The 24,265-nt window shown below is 44.2% G+C and overlaps 6 protein-coding genes across 6 annotated transcripts; 2 read left to right on the top strand and 4 right to left on the bottom strand.

Moving 5' to 3' along the window:
* Positions 1–7,867: 7,867 nt before the first annotated feature.
* LOC131695876 (histone H4-like) lies at positions 7,868–8,179 on the bottom strand. The gene has a single exon (XM_058984411.1). It carries the CDS (start codon positions 8,177–8,179, stop codon positions 7,868–7,870), a length of 312 nt encoding a protein of 103 aa, XP_058840394.1.
* Positions 8,180–10,619: 2,440 nt separating this feature from the next.
* LOC131695835 (histone H2B-like) lies at positions 10,620–11,018 on the top strand. The gene has a single exon (XM_058984371.1). The coding sequence runs from the start codon at positions 10,620–10,622 to the stop codon at positions 11,016–11,018; it is 399 nt and encodes a 132-aa protein (XP_058840354.1).
* Positions 11,019–18,996: 7,978 nt separating this feature from the next.
* LOC131695837 (histone H4-like) lies at positions 18,997–19,308 on the bottom strand. Its single transcript, XM_058984373.1, has one exon. The coding sequence runs from the start codon at positions 19,306–19,308 to the stop codon at positions 18,997–18,999; it is 312 nt and encodes a 103-aa protein (XP_058840356.1).
* A 1,764-nt stretch (positions 19,309–21,072) lies between these two features.
* On the bottom strand, positions 21,073–21,459 carry LOC131695904 (histone H2A-like). The gene has a single exon (XM_058984437.1). It carries the CDS (start codon positions 21,457–21,459, stop codon positions 21,073–21,075), a length of 387 nt encoding a protein of 128 aa, XP_058840420.1.
* Positions 21,460–21,746: 287 nt separating this feature from the next.
* Positions 21,747–22,145, top strand: LOC131695836 (histone H2B-like). The gene has a single exon (XM_058984372.1). It carries the CDS (start codon positions 21,747–21,749, stop codon positions 22,143–22,145), a length of 399 nt encoding a protein of 132 aa, XP_058840355.1.
* A 758-nt stretch (positions 22,146–22,903) lies between these two features.
* On the bottom strand, positions 22,904–23,779 carry LOC131695903 (histone H1A, sperm-like). Its single transcript, XM_058984436.1, has 2 exons — positions 23,225–23,779; positions 22,904–22,981 (listed from the first exon to the last, which is right to left on the bottom strand). The coding sequence occupies exons 1-2, from the start codon at positions 23,777–23,779 to the stop codon at positions 22,904–22,906; spliced, it is 633 nt and encodes a 210-aa protein (XP_058840419.1).
* Between the last annotated feature and the right edge of the window lie 486 nt (positions 23,780–24,265).

Genomic DNA, 24,265 nt, shown 5'->3' with positions numbered 1-24,265 from the left:
CTATATAAAATTATTTCATTTTTGTACATATTTGCTCGAGCGGAAGTGCTCGTAATTTGGCGACCTGCGGAAAACGTTTCGGTCGGCTGGTCCTTTGCTGAAAACTTTCGTTATTAAAATTACTAAAACAAAAAAAGTTAACGGGTGGCAACACAAATTTTGGATTTTTTTTCTCAACCTGTCAAAAAAAAAGACAAACGATTCGATTGAAATTAGAAGATACGTTCTCCATTGTTGGCCAAAAATTAGTGAACATTTCAAACCGATCCGTAATTGGATGCTGTTCGGCGAAGCTTCCGTTTGATGTCGGAACAGGCGCGTAGTACGGCGTCTACGTCAACTTTGCTAATGCATTTCGTGATCTTCTACCAATCAACTTGTTTGCAATTCGTGGCTCTCAAAACGAAATCCCGAAGAAATCTGCGATTGGGCGACACTGAAGCAAATTGTGAAGCGGGTTGTGCTTTTTAGGGTACAAATGGGATCGAGTGGGTATTCGGGAACGATTGTTTTTTTTTTTTTTTTGCTTTTTTTTGCGAGGGAAGTAACTTGCTTCGTGCAAAACAAAATATTTAGCCAAAATAATTTTTTTTATCAACCGGCAAGCGGCATTGAGATTGCACCGTCGAAAGGTGTTGTAAACAGTCGACGGCGCAACGTTTTCCCCTTTGAAATATTGTACCGTGCACTTTTCGCCGAGATTCTTGTGTTGCTCGTAGAACCGTACAACGCGCTCGCGAAATGCTTTCTTGTTTCGACGGCAGAGACAGACAGAGAGAAATACCTCGAAAAAAATCCAACATTTTAGTTGCGGATTTTGATTTTAGTGCTCTAATCATCAGTGTTATTTCGAATTGCTTTGGCTAACTCAAAATTCTATTATTTAGGATGTACTGATCAACTCGCTACATCGTTGTGTACATGGCTGTGAGCTGATAAACCGCACGCGTCGACCATCACACCCAGGCGCTTCAGCGCACGCATCGATGGGAACGCTTGTCCCCCGACACAGATCACAAGCTGGACTTTTTAATGTAGAATACATTTAAGGTTTCAATATAGGGGTCCCGTTTCAAAATATCGGCTGCGGCGCCGCGTCAGATTTTGAACGTTAATAACTTTTATCATACTTAACAGAATGATTTGATTTTTAGACCAATTTGTTGCAAATATGTTCCTCTATGCTGTATTAAAATTTGAAGTATGTATAACATGTACTAATAACAAAAAAAATGTGTTTTGAAAAATCTTTCGAAAACGACTCGGAAAAGTGAAAATTTTCAGCCCATCCCGCACAGAGCCGTCGTTATGGTAGACCAACCGAACAATAAAATAATGAAAAGTTTATATATAGGTCCATTACATGTTTGTTCGTATGGTTATTCGCATTGGGTTGCTTGACGAGAGCACTTGGTGGGGGAAAGACGGCATATTCCTTTGGTTAGGCCATTAGAAGCCGGACGGAAAGGAAAGGCTCATGCACGGCACGAGAACGAGCGAGAAAGCGATAGTAGTGCATATTAGCGCGATTATATAAATATCTGTCGGTCGGTTTTTCTCATCATTCGTATTCGTTCAAGCACTAGCAAGCAGCCAGTCCACCGAAGAAAAGCAGTCGGCGATGACGACGGCGGAAAAAGTGCCCCAGCTACTGGTGACTCATCGCAACCCGATCAGGAACTGTCGCCCTGCAAGAATTTCGCCCCAACTAAAGGGCAACAGAGTAGGCTATCGTTCCAGCGTCTGGGTCGTGAGATTGTGCAGGACTGCAAAGTCGAGCTACGCTTACAAAGCTCAGTCGTAATGATGCCCCGAGAAGCCAACGATGCCTACTTGGTCGGTTTGTTCGAGAATGCAAAATAGTGCTTTCTAGCTCACCGTGTCCGCGGGGAGTGCGTCTGAATTATGCTCCCGCAATAAAACAATAAACGGTTCTTTACAGGACCAATTAATTGTGTTCTAATAAGAGTTAAACTGAAATTTACATTTTATGGTGTATAACAAATAATTTTCAGAAAGCAATATAAGAAATACGATGTGTGGAAAGAAAGAAAGAGAATTTAAATTATCTTCTCTCGCTCGTTTTCGTGCACTGCTTTTCCATTCCTTTCTGCTGCTACTACCATCATAACTGAAACGAATGTGCGTGTTCCCCCACCATCTCATGGCCAGTGTTGCCACAATTGCATGTCGCTATAACAATTTGAATTATTTTATTGATCCTCTCTAGTATTGATAAAATATAGAACATGCAAAGTACACTAGTCGCATGCTTTTATTCGAACTTTTTGGCAGCCTCCATTGATTAACTGCATAAATCGATTTGTTTGTGCAGCTCCTTGCTAGTAGCAAACTAAATAGCCTTTATCAGCGCTAACAAATAAAACAAAAGAATTTAAGTTTGTGAAAATCTTTTCCTTCCTTCTTTTCAAATCTGCAACATTCTTTGAAAATATTGTTGGAATGTTGTTATTGAAAAACTGAACATGCAAGTTTGCTAGCACTGGCCACTAGATTGAAGGCGATGGAAAGACAGAATATTCGTTTTGGTTATGCTAGTATTGGTAGCCGAACGGAAAGGAAAGGCACAGGAATGGCACGAAAACGAGCGGGAGAGCGATAGTAGTGCTTTCTTGTGTTTTCATATATGAATATTGGTCGGTCGGTTTTTCTCATCATTCGTATTCGTTCAAGCACTAGCAAGCAGCCAGTCCACCGGAGGAAAGGAGTTGGCGATGATGACGGTCCGCAAAAGTGCCCCAGCTACTGGTGGCCCATCGCAACCAACTACCGATCAGGAACTGTCGCCATGCTAGTATTTCGCCCCAACTAAAGGGCAACGGAGCAACTAATCCGCTGGCTAACATTCCAGCGTCTGGTTCGTAAGGTTGTGTATTACTTCAAAGTCGAGCTACGCTTACAAAACTCAGCCGTAATGAAGCCACTGATGCCTACTTGGTCGGTTTGTGGGAGTGGGCGTAAATTACAATAAAAGCAACGGTTCTTTTCAGGACCAATCAATTGTGTTCTAGTAAGAGTTAAACTGAAACTTTTATTTTAAGGTGTGTAGCAAATTTTCAACAAGCAACATAATACGTTGGGTAGAAAGAAGTAGCTTGCACACGGAACAAAAATTTAAATTATCCTCTCGCTCGTTTCGTGCACTGCTTTTCCATTACTTTCTACTGTTATTATCAGTATTACCAAAACGAATGTGTTGTTGCATGTGTTTAAGAGAAACGTTGAAGTCGCATGCTTCTATTCAAGCTTTTTGGCAGCCCCCGTGAACTAACTGCATTAAATGATTTTTTGTGCAGCTCCGTGCTAGTAGCAAACAAAATGGCCCTACCAGTGTCTGATTCGTGAGATTGTGCAGGATTTCAAAGTCGAGCTAAGCTTATAAAGTTCAGCCGTAATGGTACCCGAAGAAGCCAGTCTTGTCGTTTTGTTCGAGGCTACAAAACAGTTCGCCAGGCACGTAACTATCATGCCAAAAATATCCAACGATCCAGCGCATCACCATCAACACCAACGCCGATACCAAAGGTTCTTTTCAGAACCACCATTATTACCATAGAGAATTATTTGAAAATTTCCCATTCAAACGTGATTCTGTTGAATATTATTAGATTTAAATTAACGTCTCGAATTGAAATAACGACGCTCCGGTTATGTGACAGACATTACCCACCCATCTTTTTTTATTGTGACCACGACACCCCATTTCAATATTTCTGAATGAACAGAAGGTCGAGTTTGGAAAGTTTGTAACTTTCATTGTACTTAACCAAATTACACAATGTTCGCACTAATGATTCAGAAATATGATCAGGAATCTTCTGTTAGATTTGTAAGCATGTATAATTTACATGAATAAAGAAAAATTGATTTTCAGGAATCAATTATTATCTGTTCTTCCATTGGCCAGTACTACGCGACTTCCTCATGCTAACAATTAATTTCATCGTTAGCCATCTCCCTCACCAAGGCCAACAACGCCAACAAAACCGGTCCTTTTCAGGACCACCATCATTTTTGTAAAGAATAATTTGAAATATTCCTCGCCCAAATCACCTTTTGTCCGAAAATTCCAATGAGTATCAACATATTTGAAGAGCGTGTTCCTTATGTATTCTACATCTCTCCGGTTATGTCGCAGACATTACCCACCCATCTTTTAATGTAGAATACATTTAAGGTTTCAATATAGGGGTCCCGTTTCAAAATATCGGCTGCGGCGCCGCGTCAGATTTTGAACGTTAATAACTTTTATCATACTTAACAGAATGATTTGATTTTTAGACCAATTTGTTGCAAATATGTTCCTCTATGCTGTATTAAAATTTGAAGTATGTATAACATGTACTAATAACAAAAAAAATGTGTTTTGAAAAATCTTTCGAAAACGACTCGGAAAAGTGAAAATTTTCAGCCCATCCCGCACAGAGCCGTCGTTATGGTAGACCAACCGAACAATAAAATAATGAAAAGTTTATATATAGGTCCATTACATGTTTGTTCGTATGGTTATTCGCATTGGGTTGCTTGACGAGAGCACTTGGTGGGGGAAAGACGGCATATTCCTTTGGTTAGGCCATTAGAAGCCGGACGGAAAGGAAAGGCTCATGCACGGCACGAGAACGAGCGAGAAAGCGATAGTAGTGCATATTAGCGCGATTATATAAATATCTGTCGGTCGGTTTTTCTCATCATTCGTATTCGTTCAAGCACTAGCAAGCAGCCAGTCCACCGAAGAAAAGCAGTCGGCGATGACGACGGCGGAAAAAGTGCCCCAGCTACTGGTGACTCATCGCAACCCGATCAGGAACTGTCGCCCTGCAAGAATTTCGCCCCAACTAAAGGGCAACAGAGTAGGCTATCGTTCCAGCGTCTGGGTCGTGAGATTGTGCAGGACTGCAAAGTCGAGCTACGCTTACAAAGCTCAGTCGTAATGATGCCCCGAGAAGCCAACGATGCCTACTTGGTCGGTTTGTTCGAGAATGCAAAATAGTGCTTTCTAGCTCACCGTGTCCGCGGGGAGTGCGTCTGAATTATGCTCCCGCAATAAAACAATAAACGGTTCTTTACAGGACCAATTAATTGTGTTCTAATAAGAGTTAAACTGAAATTTACATTTTATGGTGTATAACAAATAATTTTCAGAAAGCAATATAAGAAATACGATGTGTGGAAAGAAAGAAAGAGAATTTAAATTATCTTCTCTCGCTCGTTTTCGTGCACTGCTTTTCCATTCCTTTCTGCTGCTACTACCATCATAACTGAAACGAATGTGCGTGTTCCCCCACCATCTCATGGCCAGTGTTGCCACAATTGCATGTCGCTATAACAATTTGAATTATTTTATTGATCCTCTCTAGTATTGATAAAATATAGAACATGCAAAGTACACTAGTCGCATGCTTTTATTCGAACTTTTTGGCAGCCTCCATTGATTAACTGCATAAATCGATTTGTTTGTGCAGCTCCTTGCTAGTAGCAAACTAAATAGCCTTTATCAGCGCTAACAAATAAAACAAAAGAATTTAAGTTTGTGAAAATCTTTTCCTTCCTTCTTTTCAAATCTGCAACATTCTTTGAAAATATTGTTGGAATGTTGTTATTGAAAAACTGAACATGCAAGTTTGCTAGCACTGGCCACTAGATTGAAGGCGATGGAAAGACAGAATATTCGTTTTGGTTATGCTAGTATTGGTAGCCGAACGGAAAGGAAAGGCACAGGAATGGCACGAAAACGAGCGGGAGAGCGATAGTAGTGCTTTCTTGTGTTTTCATATATGAATATTGGTCGGTCGGTTTTTCTCATCATTCGTATTCGTTCAAGCACTAGCAAGCAGCCAGTCCACCGGAGGAAAGGAGTTGGCGATGATGACGGTCCGCAAAAGTGCCCCAGCTACTGGTGGCCCATCGCAACCAACTACCGATCAGGAACTGTCGCCATGCTAGTATTTCGCCCCAACTAAAGGGCAACGGAGCAACTAATCCGCTGGCTAACATTCCAGCGTCTGGTTCGTAAGGTTGTGTATTACTTCAAAGTCGAGCTACGCTTACAAAACTCAGCCGTAATGAAGCCACTGATGCCTACTTGGTCGGTTTGTGGGAGTGGGCGTAAATTACAATAAAAGCAACGGTTCTTTTCAGGACCAATCAATTGTGTTCTAGTAAGAGTTAAACTGAAACTTTTATTTTAAGGTGTGTAGCAAATTTTCAACAAGCAACATAATACGTTGGGTAGAAAGAAGTAGCTTGCACACGGAACAAAAATTTAAATTATCCTCTCGCTCGTTTCGTGCACTGCTTTTCCATTACTTTCTACTGTTATTATCAGTATTACCAAAACGAATGTGTTGTTGCATGTGTTTAAGAGAAACGTTGAAGTCGCATGCTTCTATTCAAGCTTTTTGGCAGCCCCCGTGAACTAACTGCATTAAATGATTTTTTGTGCAGCTCCGTGCTAGTAGCAAACAAAATGGCCCTACCAGTGTCTGATTCGTGAGATTGTGCAGGATTTCAAAGTCGAGCTAAGCTTATAAAGTTCAGCCGTAATGGTACCCGAAGAAGCCAGTCTTGTCGTTTTGTTCGAGGCTACAAAACAGTTCGCCAGGCACGTAACTATCATGCCAAAAATATCCAACGATCCAGCGCATCACCATCAACACCAACGCCGATACCAAAGGTTCTTTTCAGAACCACCATTATTACCATAGAGAATTATTTGAAAATTTCCCATTCAAACGTGATTCTGTTGAATATTATTAGATTTAAATTAACGTCTCGAATTGAAATAACGACGCTCCGGTTATGTGACAGACATTACCCACCCATCTTTTTTTATTGTGACCACGACACCCCATTTCAATATTTCTGAATGAACAGAAGGTCGAGTTTGGAAAGTTTGTAACTTTCATTGTACTTAACCAAATTACACAATGTTCGCACTAATGATTCAGAAATATGATCAGGAATCTTCTGTTAGATTTGTAAGCATGTATAATTTACATGAATAAAGAAAAATTGATTTTCAGGAATCAATTATTATCTGTTCTTCCATTGGCCAGTACTACGCGACTTCCTCATGCTAACAATTAATTTCATCGTTAGCCATCTCCCTCACCAAGGCCAACAACGCCAACAAAACCGGTCCTTTTCAGGACCACCATCATTTTTGTAAAGAATAATTTGAAATATTCCTCGCCCAAATCACCTTTTGTCCGAAAATTCCAATGAGTATCAACATATTTGAAGAGCGTGTTCCTTATGTATTCTACATCTCTCCGGTTATGTCGCAGACATTACCCACCCATCTTTTTACGGTTGCTCAATCTCTCTCTCTCTCTCTCTCTCTCTCTCTCTCTCTCTCTCTCTCTCTCTCTCTCTCTCTCTCTCTCTTCCTGTGTGTGTGTGTGTGTGTTGTAATTGCTTCCTGATTGATACAGTACTAACTCACCAGCCATCAACTTTACTTTTATCATTCAGACCAATTAAAGGTACGCAAATTCATAGGTAGACAGGTAGGTGAAAGCGTGGTAAGCTAAAACGTGCGCGCGCGAAAAAAAGAGTCGGTCGGCGGTTCGTTGCTATCGAGAAACGAGCCGTTTTGTCCCATGATACGCAAGCTCAGGAGAAAGAAAAAGGAAATGCATATATGAAAAAAGGGAAACCCAGCGACTGAGCGCGTTGTAGTGTTACGACGGTCTCTCGCATATCCATCAAAATCGCACATTAAACAGTACGCCCCTGCAACGTGGATGAAAATTATGAAGGATACATTTCAAACTAATTCTTTTTTCTAAACATTTGGTGGCCCTGAAAAGGGCCTTTTGTGTTGTCGTGAACGTCGTGGTAGGGCTTAACCACCAAAACCGTACAATGTGCGTCCCTGGCGTTTAAGCGCATAGACGACATCCATCGCAGTGACGGTCTTCCGTTTGGCATGTTCAGTGTACGTCACAGCGTCCCGGATAACGTTTTCCAGAAAAATCTTCAGCACACCACGGGTTTCCTCGTATATCAAACCGGAGATTCGCTTCACTCCTCCACGTCGAGCCAGACGACGAATGGCGGGTTTGGTGATGCCCTGGATATTGTCACGAAGCACCTTGCGGTGCCGCTTAGCGCCTCCCTTGCCGAGCCCTTTGCCTCCTTTGCCACGGCCAGTCATCTTCTTGGTTGTTGTAGGTAATAACTTAGTAGGCTAGCGCAGCACACCTGCAGCAGCGAGATTCCAATACCGAATGTTGCAATTCGGCCCATTGAGTAGCGCTTTTATACTGATGCACACACATTCTCAGTCGCCGCCGCATAGGAAGATTACCATGGCTGCTATCTATATGCTTACTCGTGATGTGTTGGTTTGAAGGGGAAATAGCGCGAACACGAAGTTCACTGTTGCCACTGTTTTAGTAGCTTGGGATTGCCGAAATCTGCTTTATCCGGACTAATGCTGACATGGTAGCATTTTCCCTGGAAAACGATTGCCCGGAAATTGATTCTCCTGAAAAAGAAAGAAAGAAAAAGTAAATCGAAAAACAAACGGGTTTTTTTTTTAACTTATAAAGATTTTCTATACATCCGTCTACATGGTACGTTATATTGGCTTCTATGGTACTTAAATATCGATATCTGATACTGATCTATGATGGAACAAATTGTTACTGATGAACAAACTATTTCTGTTTGATATTCTTCTACTGTTGGAATTTTATTGATTTCTAGGCGATTTTTTTTGCTCATACATAGTTTTTCTTTTTAGGAATATTTTTTTGCAAATCTAATGAAAAGCTGAAAAAATCAAGTCTGGCAACACTGGCTCCGGAATGGAAATGGTGGGGGAAGTATAGTAGCCGAATCGAACCGTATACAGAACGAAAAGGCACATGGCACGTACACGAGCGAGACAGGCGATAGTAGTGTTTATTCGCGACTATAAAAAAAATCGGTCGGTCTGTTTTGGTCATCATTCGTCGTTTGAACAGCATCACAGTGGTATCAGTAGTAGAGCAGAATTTTCGCGCCATGGCCCGTACGAAACAGACCGCCCGCAAGTCCACCGGAGGGAAAGCTCCCCGCAAACAGTTGGCAACGAAGGCTGCCCGTAAAAGTGCCCCAGCTACGGGTGGCGTTAAGAAGCCCCATCGCTACAGACCAGGAACTGTCGCGCTGCGAGAAATTCGTCGCTATCAGAAGTCGACAGAGCTACTAATCCGCAAGCTGCCCTTCCAGCGTCTGGTTCGTGAGATCGCGCAGGACTTCAAAACCGATCTGCGCTTCCAGAGCTCAGCCGTCATGGCCCTTCAAGAAGCCAGCGAGGCTTACCTGGTTGGTTTGTTCGAGGATACCAATCTGTGCGCTATCCATGCCAAGCGAGTGACCATCATGCCGAAAGACATCCAACTGGCTCGCCGGATCCGTGGGGAGCGGGCCTAAATTTGGTGTGTGCCCATCACCCCCCAGAACGAAACAGCAACAAACGGTCCTTTTCAGGACCACAACCAATCATATTTTACTAAGAATTATTAGCAGAAATTTTCCGTTTCCCTCCAAAAATGCTCAGGCGGGTGGCTGTGTGTGTTTGTTAGACAGCACGCCGATGGGGGATTTTTTGCCAGCAGCACCACCTCGTACCGATCGACAGTAGTAGCGTGTGAAAAACAAGACCCATTGAGGGAAATCTTGCGCGGCCGATTTGTGATTTAGCACCAAATCGATGAGTGAACTTTTGAGAGATTGGGTGAAATCGTCAATGCCATGATATGAGGGAAACTATTATTAAGCGTCTGACGAGCATTGCAAAAAAAAAAAACTTGTGCAATGCTCACAGAAATGTACGTTGATGATTATCGGAGTGAAAATCAAATTAACTCTTTTTATCAGAAGAAAATAGTCGCCCTGAAAAGGGCGGTTTTTACGGCTAGAAAGGAGCGGGATTTAAGTTGCTGCGGAGGCCCTCTTTTCAGTCTTCTTCGGCAGCAGTGCGGCCTGTATGTTAGGCAACACGCCACCCTGAGCAATGGTCACACCGGAGAGCAGTTTGTTCAGCTCTTCGTCATTTCGAATGGCCAGCTGCAGATGACGGGGGATGATTCTGGTCTTTTTGTTATCGCGAGCAGCGTTTCCTGCCAGCTCCAGTACTTCGGCGGCAAGATATTCCATCACAGCTGCCAAGTAGACGGGTGCTCCGGCACCGACACGTTCAGCATAATTTCCCTTCCTCAGCAGACGGTGAATTCGGCCAACAGGGAACTGGAGACCGGCACGAACTGAGCGGGATTTTGGCTTTCCCTTCACTTTTCCTCCTTTACCGCGTGCAGACATTGTTGTAGGTTTATCGCTGTGCGCGTTCGTGTGTAGTCACGTAGACAATACGAGTAACACTGATGCCACTCGCGCACACAGCACCCCTTGTTATGCATTCGCTTCATTGCACATCGTTCGCCAAAGGGGCGGAGTAGCGAACGAACGAAACGCGCTAAACACAAAAAAGGACGAACCTTCGTCTCGCTACACGATCGTATATAAGCGATATGTAGTGATTTTTGCTACCAATCAGTCAGCGCAGTTCGCATCGAGAGCGTTAACAGCAGCACAACCACGTCGTTACTATGGCACCGAAAGCCAGCGGAAAGGCTGTGAAAAAATCCGGCGGCGGCGGTGGCAAGGCACAGAAGAACATCGCCACAAAAGCAGGAGGAGGAGAGAAGAAGAAGCGAAAGCAACGGCGCAAGGAAAGCTACGCTATCTACATCTACAAGGTGCTGAAGCAGGTCCATCCGGACACCGGTGTCTCGTCGAAGGCGATGAGCATCATGAATAGCTTCGTGAACGACATCTTCGAGCGTATTGCTAACGAAGCATCTCGTCTGGCCCATTACAACCGACGGTCGACGATCACCTCCCGCGAGGTACAGACCGCCGTTCGTTTGCTGTTACCGGGAGAGCTGGCGAAACATGCCGTATCGGAAGGTACCAAGGCCGTTACCAAGTATACCAGCTCGAAGTAAACGTGTCGCCCGCCCCGCCGCCGGATGTCACACACCACCACCCCATCGTCATCGGCCCTTTTCAGGGCCACCAAAACACGTTCTGGTAAAGAGTTGAATTGAAATGTGTACACATAGTTTATATAAACATTAGTTGTTGTTGTTTGTTTGTTTGTTTCATTAGAGCAAAAACGTCGTTGTCATTTTTGTTTCTCTGTCCATTTTTCAAATCATCACCAAATCAATTGCTGTAGTTTGTGGAAGTAGTCTTTCCCCTTACCGCTAGTTGATTGTTTTTGTTAAGACGGAAAACGGTCTTTTTTCTACCCCTTTATCGTCTATATTCTACTCAGTCAGTCTAAAACAGCCCCTGCGTATGAAAATTCTGCCGCAAAAAGAACACATTTCTGGATCATACTTGTTAATACAATGCACTTCCCAGCCTTCAAACTTCTGATCTGCGTTGAACGTTAATAATTAAATACCCAACACAATTCATAATCGCAAAGTCATTCTCGTTTTTGCATCGGAAGAGTTAAGACGTGATTGTTTTTGGTCTTACGGTTAGTTTTCGCGAAGTGATGTCTAAACGCAAACGGCGTTCGGGTGGCTCGAAGGCGAGCCCGAAATCGAACCCAAAACGGAAAAACGCAATGAGCAGCCCTCAAGTGCCTGGAAATTCGGGCAGCAAACCGGTTGGTGAAATGATGTCAGTGCATTCAGCACAAACGAATCGTATTAGTGTTATCAGCAGTCGTGCCCAAACTGCAACGAACGTGAGCGATTTGGACGGCTTTGGTGGTCCAATGGAGGATCAGCAAGAGGCAGAAATTGCAGTGAAATTGCCGCCGCTGGTGGTAAAATCGATCCCGCTCGCCGCGCTGAAAAAGCAGCTGGCGGAAATTGGTGTAAAAGCAGAGTACAAACTAAGTGGCGTCGGTATAAAAACAGTTGTACATACAAAAAGTGACTATCAGAATGCCCGGAATTATCTAAATAGAGTTGGTGCAGAATATTTTTCACATGATTTTGCATCGGAAAAACCATTCAAAGCAGTAGTGCGCGGTCTTCCATTTATGGCAATCAGTGAAATTGAACTTGAACTAAAAGAACGGTACAAATTGCAGCCGCTGGGCGTCTTTCGCATGGCGCGAAAAGAAAAGAAAATGGCGTATCGTGATTGCTTGTATCTTGTGCATTTTCAAAAGGGTACAGTATCGCTAAATGCATTGAAAGCTGTGCGTTCACTGTCGAGTATGGTGGTTCGCTGGGAGGCCTACCGAGGCACAAATCGTGATATCACTCAGTGCATGTGCTGTTTAAATTTCGGACACGGCACACGTAATTGCCACATTAAACCGCGGTGTAATTATTGTGCACAAGCTCACCTTACTACGGAGTGTCCGATTGAGGGTGCAGTGGCTTTTAAGTGTGTTCACTGTGGGAAGGGGCACCGCTCGACCGATAAACAGTGCAGTAAGCGTGAAGAATATAAAAGCATACGTAAAGATGCATCGCAAAAACACCAGCCGGGCCGAAAACCGAACAAAGAAGTGATTTTTAGTGAAAGTGATTTCCCATCGTTACTGCCAAGTCAACGTAAGAATGGAGTACCAGCATCGCAGGCACAGTGGCAGCAGCAGCCACAGCAGCTACGCCAGCAAGCGGAGAAATATCAGCAGCAGCATTCATCGTCAATTTCAAAGCAGCAACCGGCATCTGTTCGGCAAGCGTGGCAGCCGACGTCGGCCGAAGTGGTAGCTTCGTCATCGCCAAACATATTCCTGCCTCAGGTGAGTCCCAATCAATGTTCCCCTCAATTGGACCAACAACTTCCGCCCAAATTTACTGCCGCACAATTAATGCCTATATTTGTGAAAATGTGTGAAAAATTGCAACAATGCCAAAATAGGCAGGAACAAATTTGCGTACTGGGACAGTTTGTGATTCAATATGCTTGTTAATCCTCTGCAATTGATTCTTTGGAACGCCCGCGGATTACTGCGGAAACGAATTGAACTTGGTGAATTTCTGGATCGGCAAGGAATAGACATTGCCGTTCTAACCGAAACAAATCTGAAACCCGGGATAAATTTTAGCATCCCAGGATTTTCTACTGTGCGCATGGATCGAACCCACTCGGGCGGAGGTGGTGTAGCTTTGATCATAAAAAATAATATCAAATATATAATCCAACCACATTACCAAACATCAATTATCGAGACTGTTGGTGTTGAATTGGAAGGCGATATGGGAAAGTTTCTCGTGATAGCTGCATATTGCCCATTCCAGTGTTATGAAACCAATGGGAATGCAAGGAAGTTTAAAAATGACCTCCAAAAATTGTCGAGATCCCGGAAAAAATTCATAATAGCTGGTGACTTTAACGCTAGACACGAAACATGGAAAAATCACCGTAGAAATCAAAATGGTCGCCTTCTTTTCGAAGACTCTCTGACTGGACACTATACAATTCATGCCCCCGACGAACCAACTTTTCTATCTCCAGCTGGAATCTCGTCAACACTGGACATTTTCTTGTCAAACATGAATGAGATTTCCCACCCAAACACAATACAGGACTTAAGCTCTGATCACTTTCCGGTTTCACTTCAAATTGGTGAGAACATACGAGTAAGGGAACGAATTATTAGAAAGGATTATCATAATGTAAACTGGGTTGAGTTTCAACGCCGGGTGGATCGTGAACTAATTGATGATATTGCTTTAAATTCAACGGAAGACATCGACCTAGCCATTGAAAATTTTCAGCTGGCATTGACGCAGGCGGAAGCTCAGTGCGTTAGAAATATTCCAGTGACTGGTAAAATTCTGCAGATCGACACAATGACCAAGGCCATTATCAGGCAACGCAACAAAGTAAGACGCCAGTTTCAACGGACAGGAGATTTGGCCAAAAAATATGTGGCAGGAGGACTATCGAAAATAATTGCTGAAAGGATAGAACAAATTAAAAATAACAATTTCAGCAACGAGCTGCGTAAACTTGATCCATACTCGCGCCCGTTCTGGAAAGTCTCCAAAATCTTGAAGTCCAAACCGCAACAAATTCCACCGTTGAAATCAAATAACATTACCATGATTACACCAGTGGAAAAGGCTAATGCTATTGGGGAGCATATCCTTAGCTCACACAATCTAGGCAATTCGATGGTTAGCCCCATGGAACAAGCTGTTCGAGAAACAATCCTCACTTTGCAAGCTACGCCATGCTATGTTCCCACTAATAGGAAAATTACTAGCGAACAGGTAACATCTGCACTGAAAATTTGCAAGAATATGAAGGCACCTGGTTTCGACGCGATACTAAATCTCATGCTGAAAAAGCTCAGTACCAACGCCCATGCCTGTATAGCACGAATACTGAACAGATGTTTGGATCTTCACTACTTTCCATCGGCATGGAAAACAGCGAAAGTTGTGCCGATACTGAAGCCTGGTAAGGACCCCACCAGCCCTTCTAGCTATCGCCCCATCAGCTTACTGTCGTCCTTCAGTAAATTGTTCGAAAGGTTAATCTTGGATAGAGTTCTACAGCACATTGAGATGAACAACATTCTGCTTCCGGAACAATTCGGTTTTCGTAAAGGCCACTCGACAACGCAACAGCTTCAAAGGGTTACGAATACCATCGATAGAAACAAAGCAGTATCCAAATCCACAGCCATGGCGTTACTGGACGTGGAGAAAGCATTTGATAATGTTTGGCACGACGCTCTAGTATTCAAAATGTACCGGTACAATTTTCCCAACTATGTGATCAAGATAGTCCAAAACTACCTAAAAAATAGAAAATTCCATGTTTCAATCCTCAACACTCAGTCTGATGCATTTGATATCCCTGCTGGAGTTCCACAGGGCAGCCTACTCGGCCCTATACTATATAGTCTCTACACCTCTGACTTCCCCCGATTGCCTGAAGGATGCCAACTGTGTCTTTTCGCCGACGATACTGCTGTCCTATGTAAGGGCCGTAAAACGCGACAGCTAACGAAGAAACTCCAGGATTGCCTCGCCACTATTACAACGTACATGGACACATGGAAAATAAAAATAAATGCGGCTAAAACACAAGCAATACTGTTCCCATTGAGTCTCTCCCCCAAGCACATTCCACCTGCGGACTGTAAAATAAAAGTAAATGGCACTCAAATTGAATGGTCCAATGAGGTAGTGTACTTGGGACTCACGTTCGACAAAAAGATGCTCTTCAGTTCCCACATCGAAAAGACCAGGAATAAATGCAGCCTATTAGTGAAGAAATTATATCCTCTGATTAAAAGAAAATCAACACTAAACATTAAAAACAAAATAGCCGTGTATAAACAAATCATTCTGCCCACAATGTGTTATGCCATGCCAATATGGCAAAGGTGTGCAAATACTCATAAAAACAAGCTGCAGGTTCAACAAAACAAATGTATAAAAATGATTCTGGATCTTCCATGGCATACGAGCACTACAACAATTCACGAGCTAGCAGAAATAAAAACTATAGGAGAAAGTATCAACGCTATACGAAGCAAATTTATAGAAAAGTGTTCCACTTCGGAATTCCCACTAATTAACAGTTTGTTTAATATTTAGGTTAAGTTAGTATAAGTAGTCTTAAGTTAAATAACATAACTGCAAAAGTTGACCCACTACCATATCGAAAGAAAAAATTTAAAAATGTATATACACAATCAAAACGAAGATGAAAAGCAAAGCTGTATCACTTACTATGTAAAACATACAGAAATGTAAACCGAAATTAACCAATAAAACTTTAATTGTCAAAAAAAAAAAAAAAATTATAATCGCAAAGTTGAACAATACAATACGTTCGTCAATTTAGGCTAAAAAATCGGTAATTATCGTTCGTTCGTTTGTTTATTGTGCCAGCCAATTTTTCTCTGTTTTATTATAGCCAAAATAAGCGCGTTGTTTGCTAATCAGAGTAATATTATACTTGCTCTGTTTGTTTGTTTGTTTGTTAAGGCAACAGAAAACCACGGCCTACTATTAATTTACCTGTACGTACGTACGTTTATCTGAGCAAGAAACCGCGCCTATTTACTATAGTGATTTGTTTAATCAAACTAACGACGACTGATTTATCTTGCCAATCGGCAGCCAGTTGAATGCGGGTGTGTGCGCGCGCTGCTGCTCAAGCTAGAAAACTCATGGGGGGAACGGAGCATTAACGGAAAATAAGCATCAATCAATTCTTTACAATTTTGTTAGTCCTGAAAAGGACTGTTGTTTTGGGGGGACGCGCACGTTGTCGGGAATTTACTTCTTGCCGGCGGTGACCTTCTTCGGGGCGGTGGCGGCCTTCTTTGGCTTAGGTGCCCTCGGCTTGTTCGCTGCAGCCTTCGATGGTTTGGTGGCTTTCTGTTTAGTGGCAGCCGTTACCGCCTTTGCAGGGGCAGCAGCTTTCGCTTTCTTCGTAGCCGATTTCTTAGCGGCCGGGATCGCCGCCTTTGGTTTGCTGGTCTTCTCACCACCACCAGCCGGCGGATTTTTCTTCTCCCCGGATTTAGTAGCCGATTTCTTCGGTTTTTTCGCTGCACCCGATGGTGGTTTCTTATCGCCAGCCGGTTTCTTTGCTTCGACCGTCACCTTAAACGATCCGGAAGCACCGGTACCCTTGGTCTGGGTGATGTTTCCCTTCTCGACACCCGTTTTCAAAGCCTTCCGGATAAACGGAGCCAGCCTGGCGACGTCACACATGTAGTTGGCGGCGATGTACTTTTTGATCGCCTGCAGTGATGATCCGCTCCGTACCTTCAGGGTCCGGATGGCAGCCAGAACCATCTCACTCACTGGTGGATGGGTTGAAGATTTTTTCGGTTTCTTGGCGTCACTCTTGCTAGCCTTGGCCGCCTGCTTCGGTGGCGCTTTGGCGGCTGGCGGAGAGGCGACGACGGCAGGGGCCGTAGCAGCAACGTCGATAGCAGTTTCAGCCATTGCGCGTTCGTTTGGTTTGGTTTTCTTCCACACACACAGTTGTAGACGACGAGTCGATGGATGCACGATGATGCAAGTCTGCGAATATGATAACCGGGGGTCCGGTGTCTGTTGTTTAGGATCGTATTCATCGGCTCTGTTTGGGAACGCGTAGATGACGGTTGGAAGTTACTATTCGATCGGTGCCGGTAAAATTTTACGGACTGTTGTTTTAAATCAACCAAAATCGAATTACTGCTTGTGAAAAGTACACTGGAAGTTTGCATTCAATTTACTGCACTGTCCGCACCGTCCAAACTAACACCCGCTGAACATTCTGTTTTAAGCGTATGGCCGAATATTATCAAATCATGTATCCGACTATGGCGGCACGTGCAAACTGAATTGTGGAAAATAGGTTAATTTGAACCTTCTAGCAATTGGAAAACCTTTTCGGTGCTATCCAATCGAAAGAAAACTTCTCTCTATATAAAATTATTTCATTTTTGTACATATTTGCTCGAGCGGAAGTGCTCGTAATTTGGCGACCTGCGGAAAACGTTTCGGTCGGCTGGTCCTTTGCTGAAAACTTTCGTTATTAAAATTACTAAAACAAAAAAAGTTAACGGGTGGCAACACAAATTTTGGATTTTTTTTCTCAACCTGTCAAAAAAAAAGACAAACGATTCGATTGAAATTAGAAGATACGTTCTCCATTGTTGGCCAAAAATTAGTGAACATTTCAAACCGATCCGTAATTGGATGCTGTTCGGCGAAGCTTCCGTTTGATGTCGGAACAGGCGCGTAGTACGGCGTCTACGTCAACTTTGCTAATGCATTTCGTGATCTTCTACCAATCAACTTGTTTGCAATTCGTGGCTCTCAAAACGAAATCCCGAAGAAATCTGCGATTGGGCGACACTGAAGCAAATTGTGAAGCGGGTTGTGCTTTTTAGGGTACAAATGGGATCGAGTGGGTATTCGGGAACGATTGTTTTTTTTTTTTTTTGCTTTTTTTTGCGAGGGAAGTAACTTGCTTCGTGCAAAACAAAATATTTAGCCAAAATAATTTTTTTTATCAACCGGCAAGCGGCATTGAGATTGCACCGTCGAAAGGTGTTGTAAACAGTCGACGGCGCAACGTTTTCCCCTTTGAAATATTGTACCGTGCACTTTTCGCCGAGATTCTTGTGTTGCTCGTAGAACCGTACAACGCGCTCGCGAAATGCTTTCTTGTTTCGACGGCAGAGACAGACAGAGAGAAATACCTCGAAAAAAATCCAACATTTTAGTTGCGGATTTTGATTTTAGTGCTCTAATCATCAGTGTTATTTCGAATTGCTTTGGCTAACTCAAAATTCTATTATTTAGGATGTACTGATCAACTCGCTACATCGTTGTGTACATGGCTGTGAGCTGATAAACCGCACGCGTCGACCATCACACCCAGGCGCTTCAGCGCACGCATCGATGGGAACGCTTGTCCCCCGACACAGATCACAAGCTGGACTTTTTTACGGTTGCTCAATCTCTCTCTCTCTCTCTCTCTCTCTCTCTCTCTCTCTCTCTCTCTCTCTCTCTCTTCCTGTGTGTGTGTGTGTGTGTGTGTTGTAATTGCTTCCTGATTGATACAGTACTAACTCACCAGCCATCAACTTTACTTTTATCATTCAGACCAATTAAAGGTACGCAAATTCATAGGTAGACAGGTAGGTGAAAGCGTGGTAAGCTAAAACGTGCGCGCGCGAAAAAAAGAGTCGGTCGGCGGTTCGTTGCTATCGAGAAACGAGCCGTTTTGTCCCATGATACGCAAGCTCAGGAGAAAGAAAAAGGAAATGCATATATGAAAAAAGGGAAACCCAGCGACTGAGCGCGTTGTAGTGTTACGACGGTCTCTCGCATATCCATCAAAATCGCACATTAAACAGTACGCCCCTGCAACGTGGATGAAAATTATGAAGGATACATTTCAAACTAATTCTTTTTTCTAAACATTTGGTGGCCCTGAAAAGGGCCTTTTGTGTTGTCGTGAACGTCGTGGTAGGGCTTAACCACCAAAACCGTACAATGTGCGTCCCTGGCGTTTAAGCGCATAGACGACATCCATCGCAGTGACGGTCTTCCGTTTGGCATGTTCAGTGTACGTCACAGCGTCCCGGATAACGTTTTCCAGAAAAATCTTCAGCACACCACGGGTTTCCTCGTATATCAAACCGGAGATTCGCTTCACTCCTCCACGTCGAGCCAGACGACGAATGGCGGGTTTGGTGATGCCCTGGATATTGTCACGAAGCACCTTGCGGTGCCGCTTAGCGCCTCCCTTGCCGAGCCCTTTGCCTCCTTTGCCACGGCCAGTCATCTTCTTGGTTGTTGTAGGTAATAACTTAGTAGGCTAGCGCAGCACACCTGCAGCAGCGAGATTCCAATACCGAATGTTGCAATTCGGCCCATTGAGTAGCGCTTTTATACTGATGCACACACATTCTCAGTCGCCGCCGCATAGGAAGATTACCATGGCTGCTATCTATATGCTTACTCGTGATGTGTTGGTTTGAAGGGGAAATAGCGCGAACACGAAGTTCACTGTTGCCACTGTTTTAGTAGCTTGGGATTGCCGAAATCTGCTTTATCCGGACTAATGCTGACATGGTAGCATTTTCCCTGGAAAACGATTGCCCGGAAATTGATTCTCCTGAAAAAGAAAGAAAGAAAAAGTAAATCGAAAAACAAACGGGTTTTTTTTTTAACTTATAAAGATTTTCTATACATCCGTCTACATGGTACGTTATATTGGCTTCTATGGTACTTAAATATCGATATCTGATACTGATCTATGATGGAACAAATTGTTACTGATGAACAAACTATTTCTGTTTGATATTCTTCTACTGTTGGAATTTTATTGATTTCTAGGCGATTTTTTTTGCTCATACATAGTTTTTCTTTTTAGGAATATTTTTTTGCAAATCTAATGAAAAGCTGAAAAAATCAAGTCTGGCAACACTGGCTCCGGAATGGAAATGGTGGGGGAAGTATAGTAGCCGAATCGAACCGTATACAGAACGAAAAGGCACATGGCACGTACACGAGCGAGACAGGCGATAGTAGTGTTTATTCGCGACTATAAAAAAAATCGGTCGGTCTGTTTTGGTCATCATTCGTCGTTTGAACAGCATCACAGTGGTATCAGTAGTAGAGCAGAATTTTCGCGCCATGGCCCGTACGAAACAGACCGCCCGCAAGTCCACCGGAGGGAAAGCTCCCCGCAAACAGTTGGCAACGAAGGCTGCCCGTAAAAGTGCCCCAGCTACGGGTGGCGTTAAGAAGCCCCATCGCTACAGACCAGGAACTGTCGCGCTGCGAGAAATTCGTCGCTATCAGAAGTCGACAGAGCTACTAATCCGCAAGCTGCCCTTCCAGCGTCTGGTTCGTGAGATCGCGCAGGACTTCAAAACCGATCTGCGCTTCCAGAGCTCAGCCGTCATGGCCCTTCAAGAAGCCAGCGAGGCTTACCTGGTTGGTTTGTTCGAGGATACCAATCTGTGCGCTATCCATGCCAAGCGAGTGACCATCATGCCGAAAGACATCCAACTGGCTCGCCGGATCCGTGGGGAGCGGGCCTAAATTTGGTGTGTGCCCATCACCCCCCAGAACGAAACAGCAACAAACGGTCCTTTTCAGGACCACAACCAATCATATTTTACTAAGAATTATTAGCAGAAATTTTCCGTTTCCCTCCAAAAATGCTCAGGCGGGTGGCTGTGTGTGTTTGTTAGACAGCACGCCGATGGGGGATTTTTTGCCAGCAGCACCACCTCGTACCGATCGACAGTAGTAGCGTGTGAAAAACAAGACCCATTGAGGGAAATCTTGCGCGGCCGATTTGTGATTTAGCACCAAATCGATGAGTGAACTTTTGAGAGATTGGGTGAAATCGTCAATGCCATGATATGAGGGAAACTATTAAGCGTCTGACGAGCATTGCAAAAAAAAAAAAACTTGTGCAATGCTCACAGAAATGTACGTTGATGATTATCGGAGTGAAAATCAAATTAACTCTTTTTATCAGAAGAAAATAGTCGCCCTGAAAAGGGCGGTTTTTACGGCTAGAAAGGAGCGGGATTTAAGTTGCTGCGGAGGCCCTCTTTTCAGTCTTCTTCGGCAGCAGTACGGCCTGTATGTTAGGCAACACGCCACCCTGAGCAATGGTCACACCGGAGAGCAGTTTGTTCAGCTCTTCGTCATTTCGAATGGCCAGCTGCAGATGACGGGGGATGATTCTGGTCTTTTTGTTATCGCGAGCAGCGTTTCCTGCCAGCTCCAGTACTTCGGCGGCAAGATATTCCATCACAGCTGCCAAGTAGACGGGTGCTCCGGCACCGACACGTTCAGCATAATTTCCCTTCCTCAGCAGACGGTGAATTCGGCCAACAGGGAACTGGAGACCGGCACGAACTGAGCGGGATTTTGGCTTTCCCTTCACTTTTCCTCCTTTACCGCGTGCAGACATTGTTGTAGGTTTATCGCTGTGCGCGTTCGTGTGTAGTCACGTAGACAATACGAGTAACACTGATGCCACTCGCGCACACAGCACCCCTTGTTATGCATTCGCTTCATTGCACATCGTTCGCCAAAGGGGCGGAGTAGCGAACGAACGAAACGCGCTAAACACAAAAAAGGACGAACCTTCGTCTCGCTACACGATCGTATATAAGCGATATGTAGTGATTTTTGCTACCAATCAGTCAGCGCAGTTCGCATCGAGAGCGTTAACAGCAGCACAACCACGTCGTTACTATGGCACCGAAAGCCAGCGGAAAGGCTGTGAAAAAATCCGGCGGCGGCGGTGGCAAGGCACAGAAGAACATCGCCACAAAAGCAGGAGGAGGAGAGAAGAAGAAGCGAAAGCAACGGCGCAAGGAAAGCTACGCTATCTACATCTACAAGGTGCTGAAGCAGGTCCATCCGGACACCGGTGTCTCGTCGAAGGCGATGAGCATCATGAATAGCTTCGTGAACGACATCTTCGAGCGTATTGCTAACGAAGCATCTCGTCTGGCCCATTACAACCGACGGTCGACGATCACCTCCCGCGAGGTACAGACCGCCGTTCGTTTGCTGTTACCGGGAGAGCTGGCGAAACATGCCGTATCGGAAGGTACCAAGGCCGTTACCAAGTATACCAGCTCGAAGTAAACGTGTCGCCCGCCCCGCCGCCGGATGTCACACACCACCACCCCATCGTCATCGGCCCTTTTCAGGGCCACCAAAACACGTTCTGGTAAAGAGTTGAATTGAAATGTGTACACATAGTTTATATAAACATTAGTTGTTGTTTGTTTGTTTGTTTGTTTCATTAGAGCAAAAACGTCGTTGTCATTTTTGTTTCTCTGTCCATTTTTCAAATCATCACCAAATCAATTGCTGTAGTTTGTGGAAGTAGTCTTTCCCCTTACCGCTAGTTGATTGTTTTTGTTAAGACGGAAAACGGTCTTTTTTCTACCCCTTTATCGTCTATATTCTACTCAGTCAGTCTAAAACAGCCCCTGCGTATGAAAATTCTGCCGCAAAAAGAACACATTTCTGGATCATACTTGTTAATACAATGCACTTCCCAGCCTTCAAACTTCTGATCTGCGTTGAACGTTAATAATTAAATACCCAACACAATTCATAATCGCAAAGTTGAACAATACAATACGTTCGTCAATTTAGGCTAAAAAATCGGTAATTATCGTTCGTTCGTTTGTTTATTGTGCCAGCCAATTTTTCTCTGTTTTATTATAGCCAAAATAAGCGCGTTGTTTGCTAATCAGAGTAATATTATACTTGCTCTGTTTGTTTGTTTGTTTGTTAAGGCAACAGAAAACCACGGCCTACTATTAATTTACCTGTACGTACGTACGTTTATCTGAGCAAGAAACCGCGCCTATTTACTATAGTGATTTGTTTAATCAAACTAACGACGACTGATTTATCTTGCCAATCGGCAGCCAGTTGAATGCGGGTGTGTGCGCGCGCTGCTGCTCAAGCTAGAAAACTCATGGGGGGAACGGAGCATTAACGGAAAATAAGCATCAATCAATTCTTTACAATTTTGTTAGTCCTGAAAAGGACTGTTGTTTTGGGGGGACGCGCACGTTGTCGGGAATTTACTTCTTGCCGGCGGTGACCTTCTTCGGGGCGGTGGCGGCCTTCTTTGGCTTAGGTGCCCTCGGCTTGTTCGCTGCAGCCTTCGATGGTTTGGTGGCTTTCTGTTTAGTGGCAGCCGTTACCGCCTTTGCAGGGGCAGCAGCTTTCGCTTTCTTCGTAGCCGATTTCTTAGCGGCCGGGATCGCCGCCTTTGGCTTGCTGGTCTTCTCACCACCACCAGCCGGCGGATTTTTCTTCTCCCCGGATTTAGTAGCCGATTTCTTCGGTTTTTTCGCTGCACCCGATGGTGGTTTCTTATCGCCAGCCGGTTTCTTTGCTTCGACCGTCACCTTAAACGATCCGGAAGCACCGGTACCCTTGGTCTGGGTGATGTTTCCCTTCTCGACACCCGTTTTCAAAGCCTTCCGGATAAACGGAGCCAGCCTGGCGACGTCACACATGTAGTTGGCGGCGATGTACTTTTTGATCGCCTGCAGTGATGATCCGCTCCGTTCCTTCAGGGTCCGGATGGCAGCCAGAACCATCTCACTCACTGGTGGATGGGTTGAAGATTTTTTCGGTTTCTTGGCGTCACTCTTGCTAGCCTTGGCCGCCTGCTTCGGTGGCGCTTTGGCGGCTGGCGGAGAGGCGACGACGGCAGGGGCCGTAGCAGCAACGTCGATAGCAGTTTCAGCCATTGCGCGTTCGTTTGGTTTGGTTTTCTTCCACACACACAGTTGTAGACGACGAGTCGATGGATGCACGATGATGCAAGTCTGCGAATATGATAACCGGGGGTCCGGTGTCTGTTGTTTAGGATCGTATTCATCGGCTCTGTTTGGGAACGCGTAGATGACGGTTGGAAGTTACTATTCGATCGGTGCCGGTAAAATTTTACGGACTGTTGTTTTAAATCAACCAAAATCGAATTACTGCTTGTGAAAAGTACACTGGAAGTTTGCATTCAATTTACTGCACTGTCCGCACCGTCCAAACTAACACCCGCTGAACATTCTGTTTTAAGCGTATGGCCGAATATTATCAAATCATGTATCCGACTATGGCGGCACGTGCAAACTGAATTGTGGAAAATAGGTTAATTTGAACCTTCTAGCAATTGGAAAACCTTTTCGGTGCTATCCAATCGAAAGAAAACTTCTCTCTATATAAAATTATTTCATTTT

This window comes from Topomyia yanbarensis, unplaced genomic scaffold (genome assembly GCF_030247195.1).
Source record: "Topomyia yanbarensis strain Yona2022 unplaced genomic scaffold, ASM3024719v1 HiC_scaffold_6, whole genome shotgun sequence".
NCBI lineage: Eukaryota > Metazoa > Arthropoda > Insecta > Diptera > Culicidae > Topomyia > Topomyia yanbarensis.
Note: the sequence above shows the minus strand (reverse complement) of the source record. Positions and strands in the feature narration are given on the sequence as shown.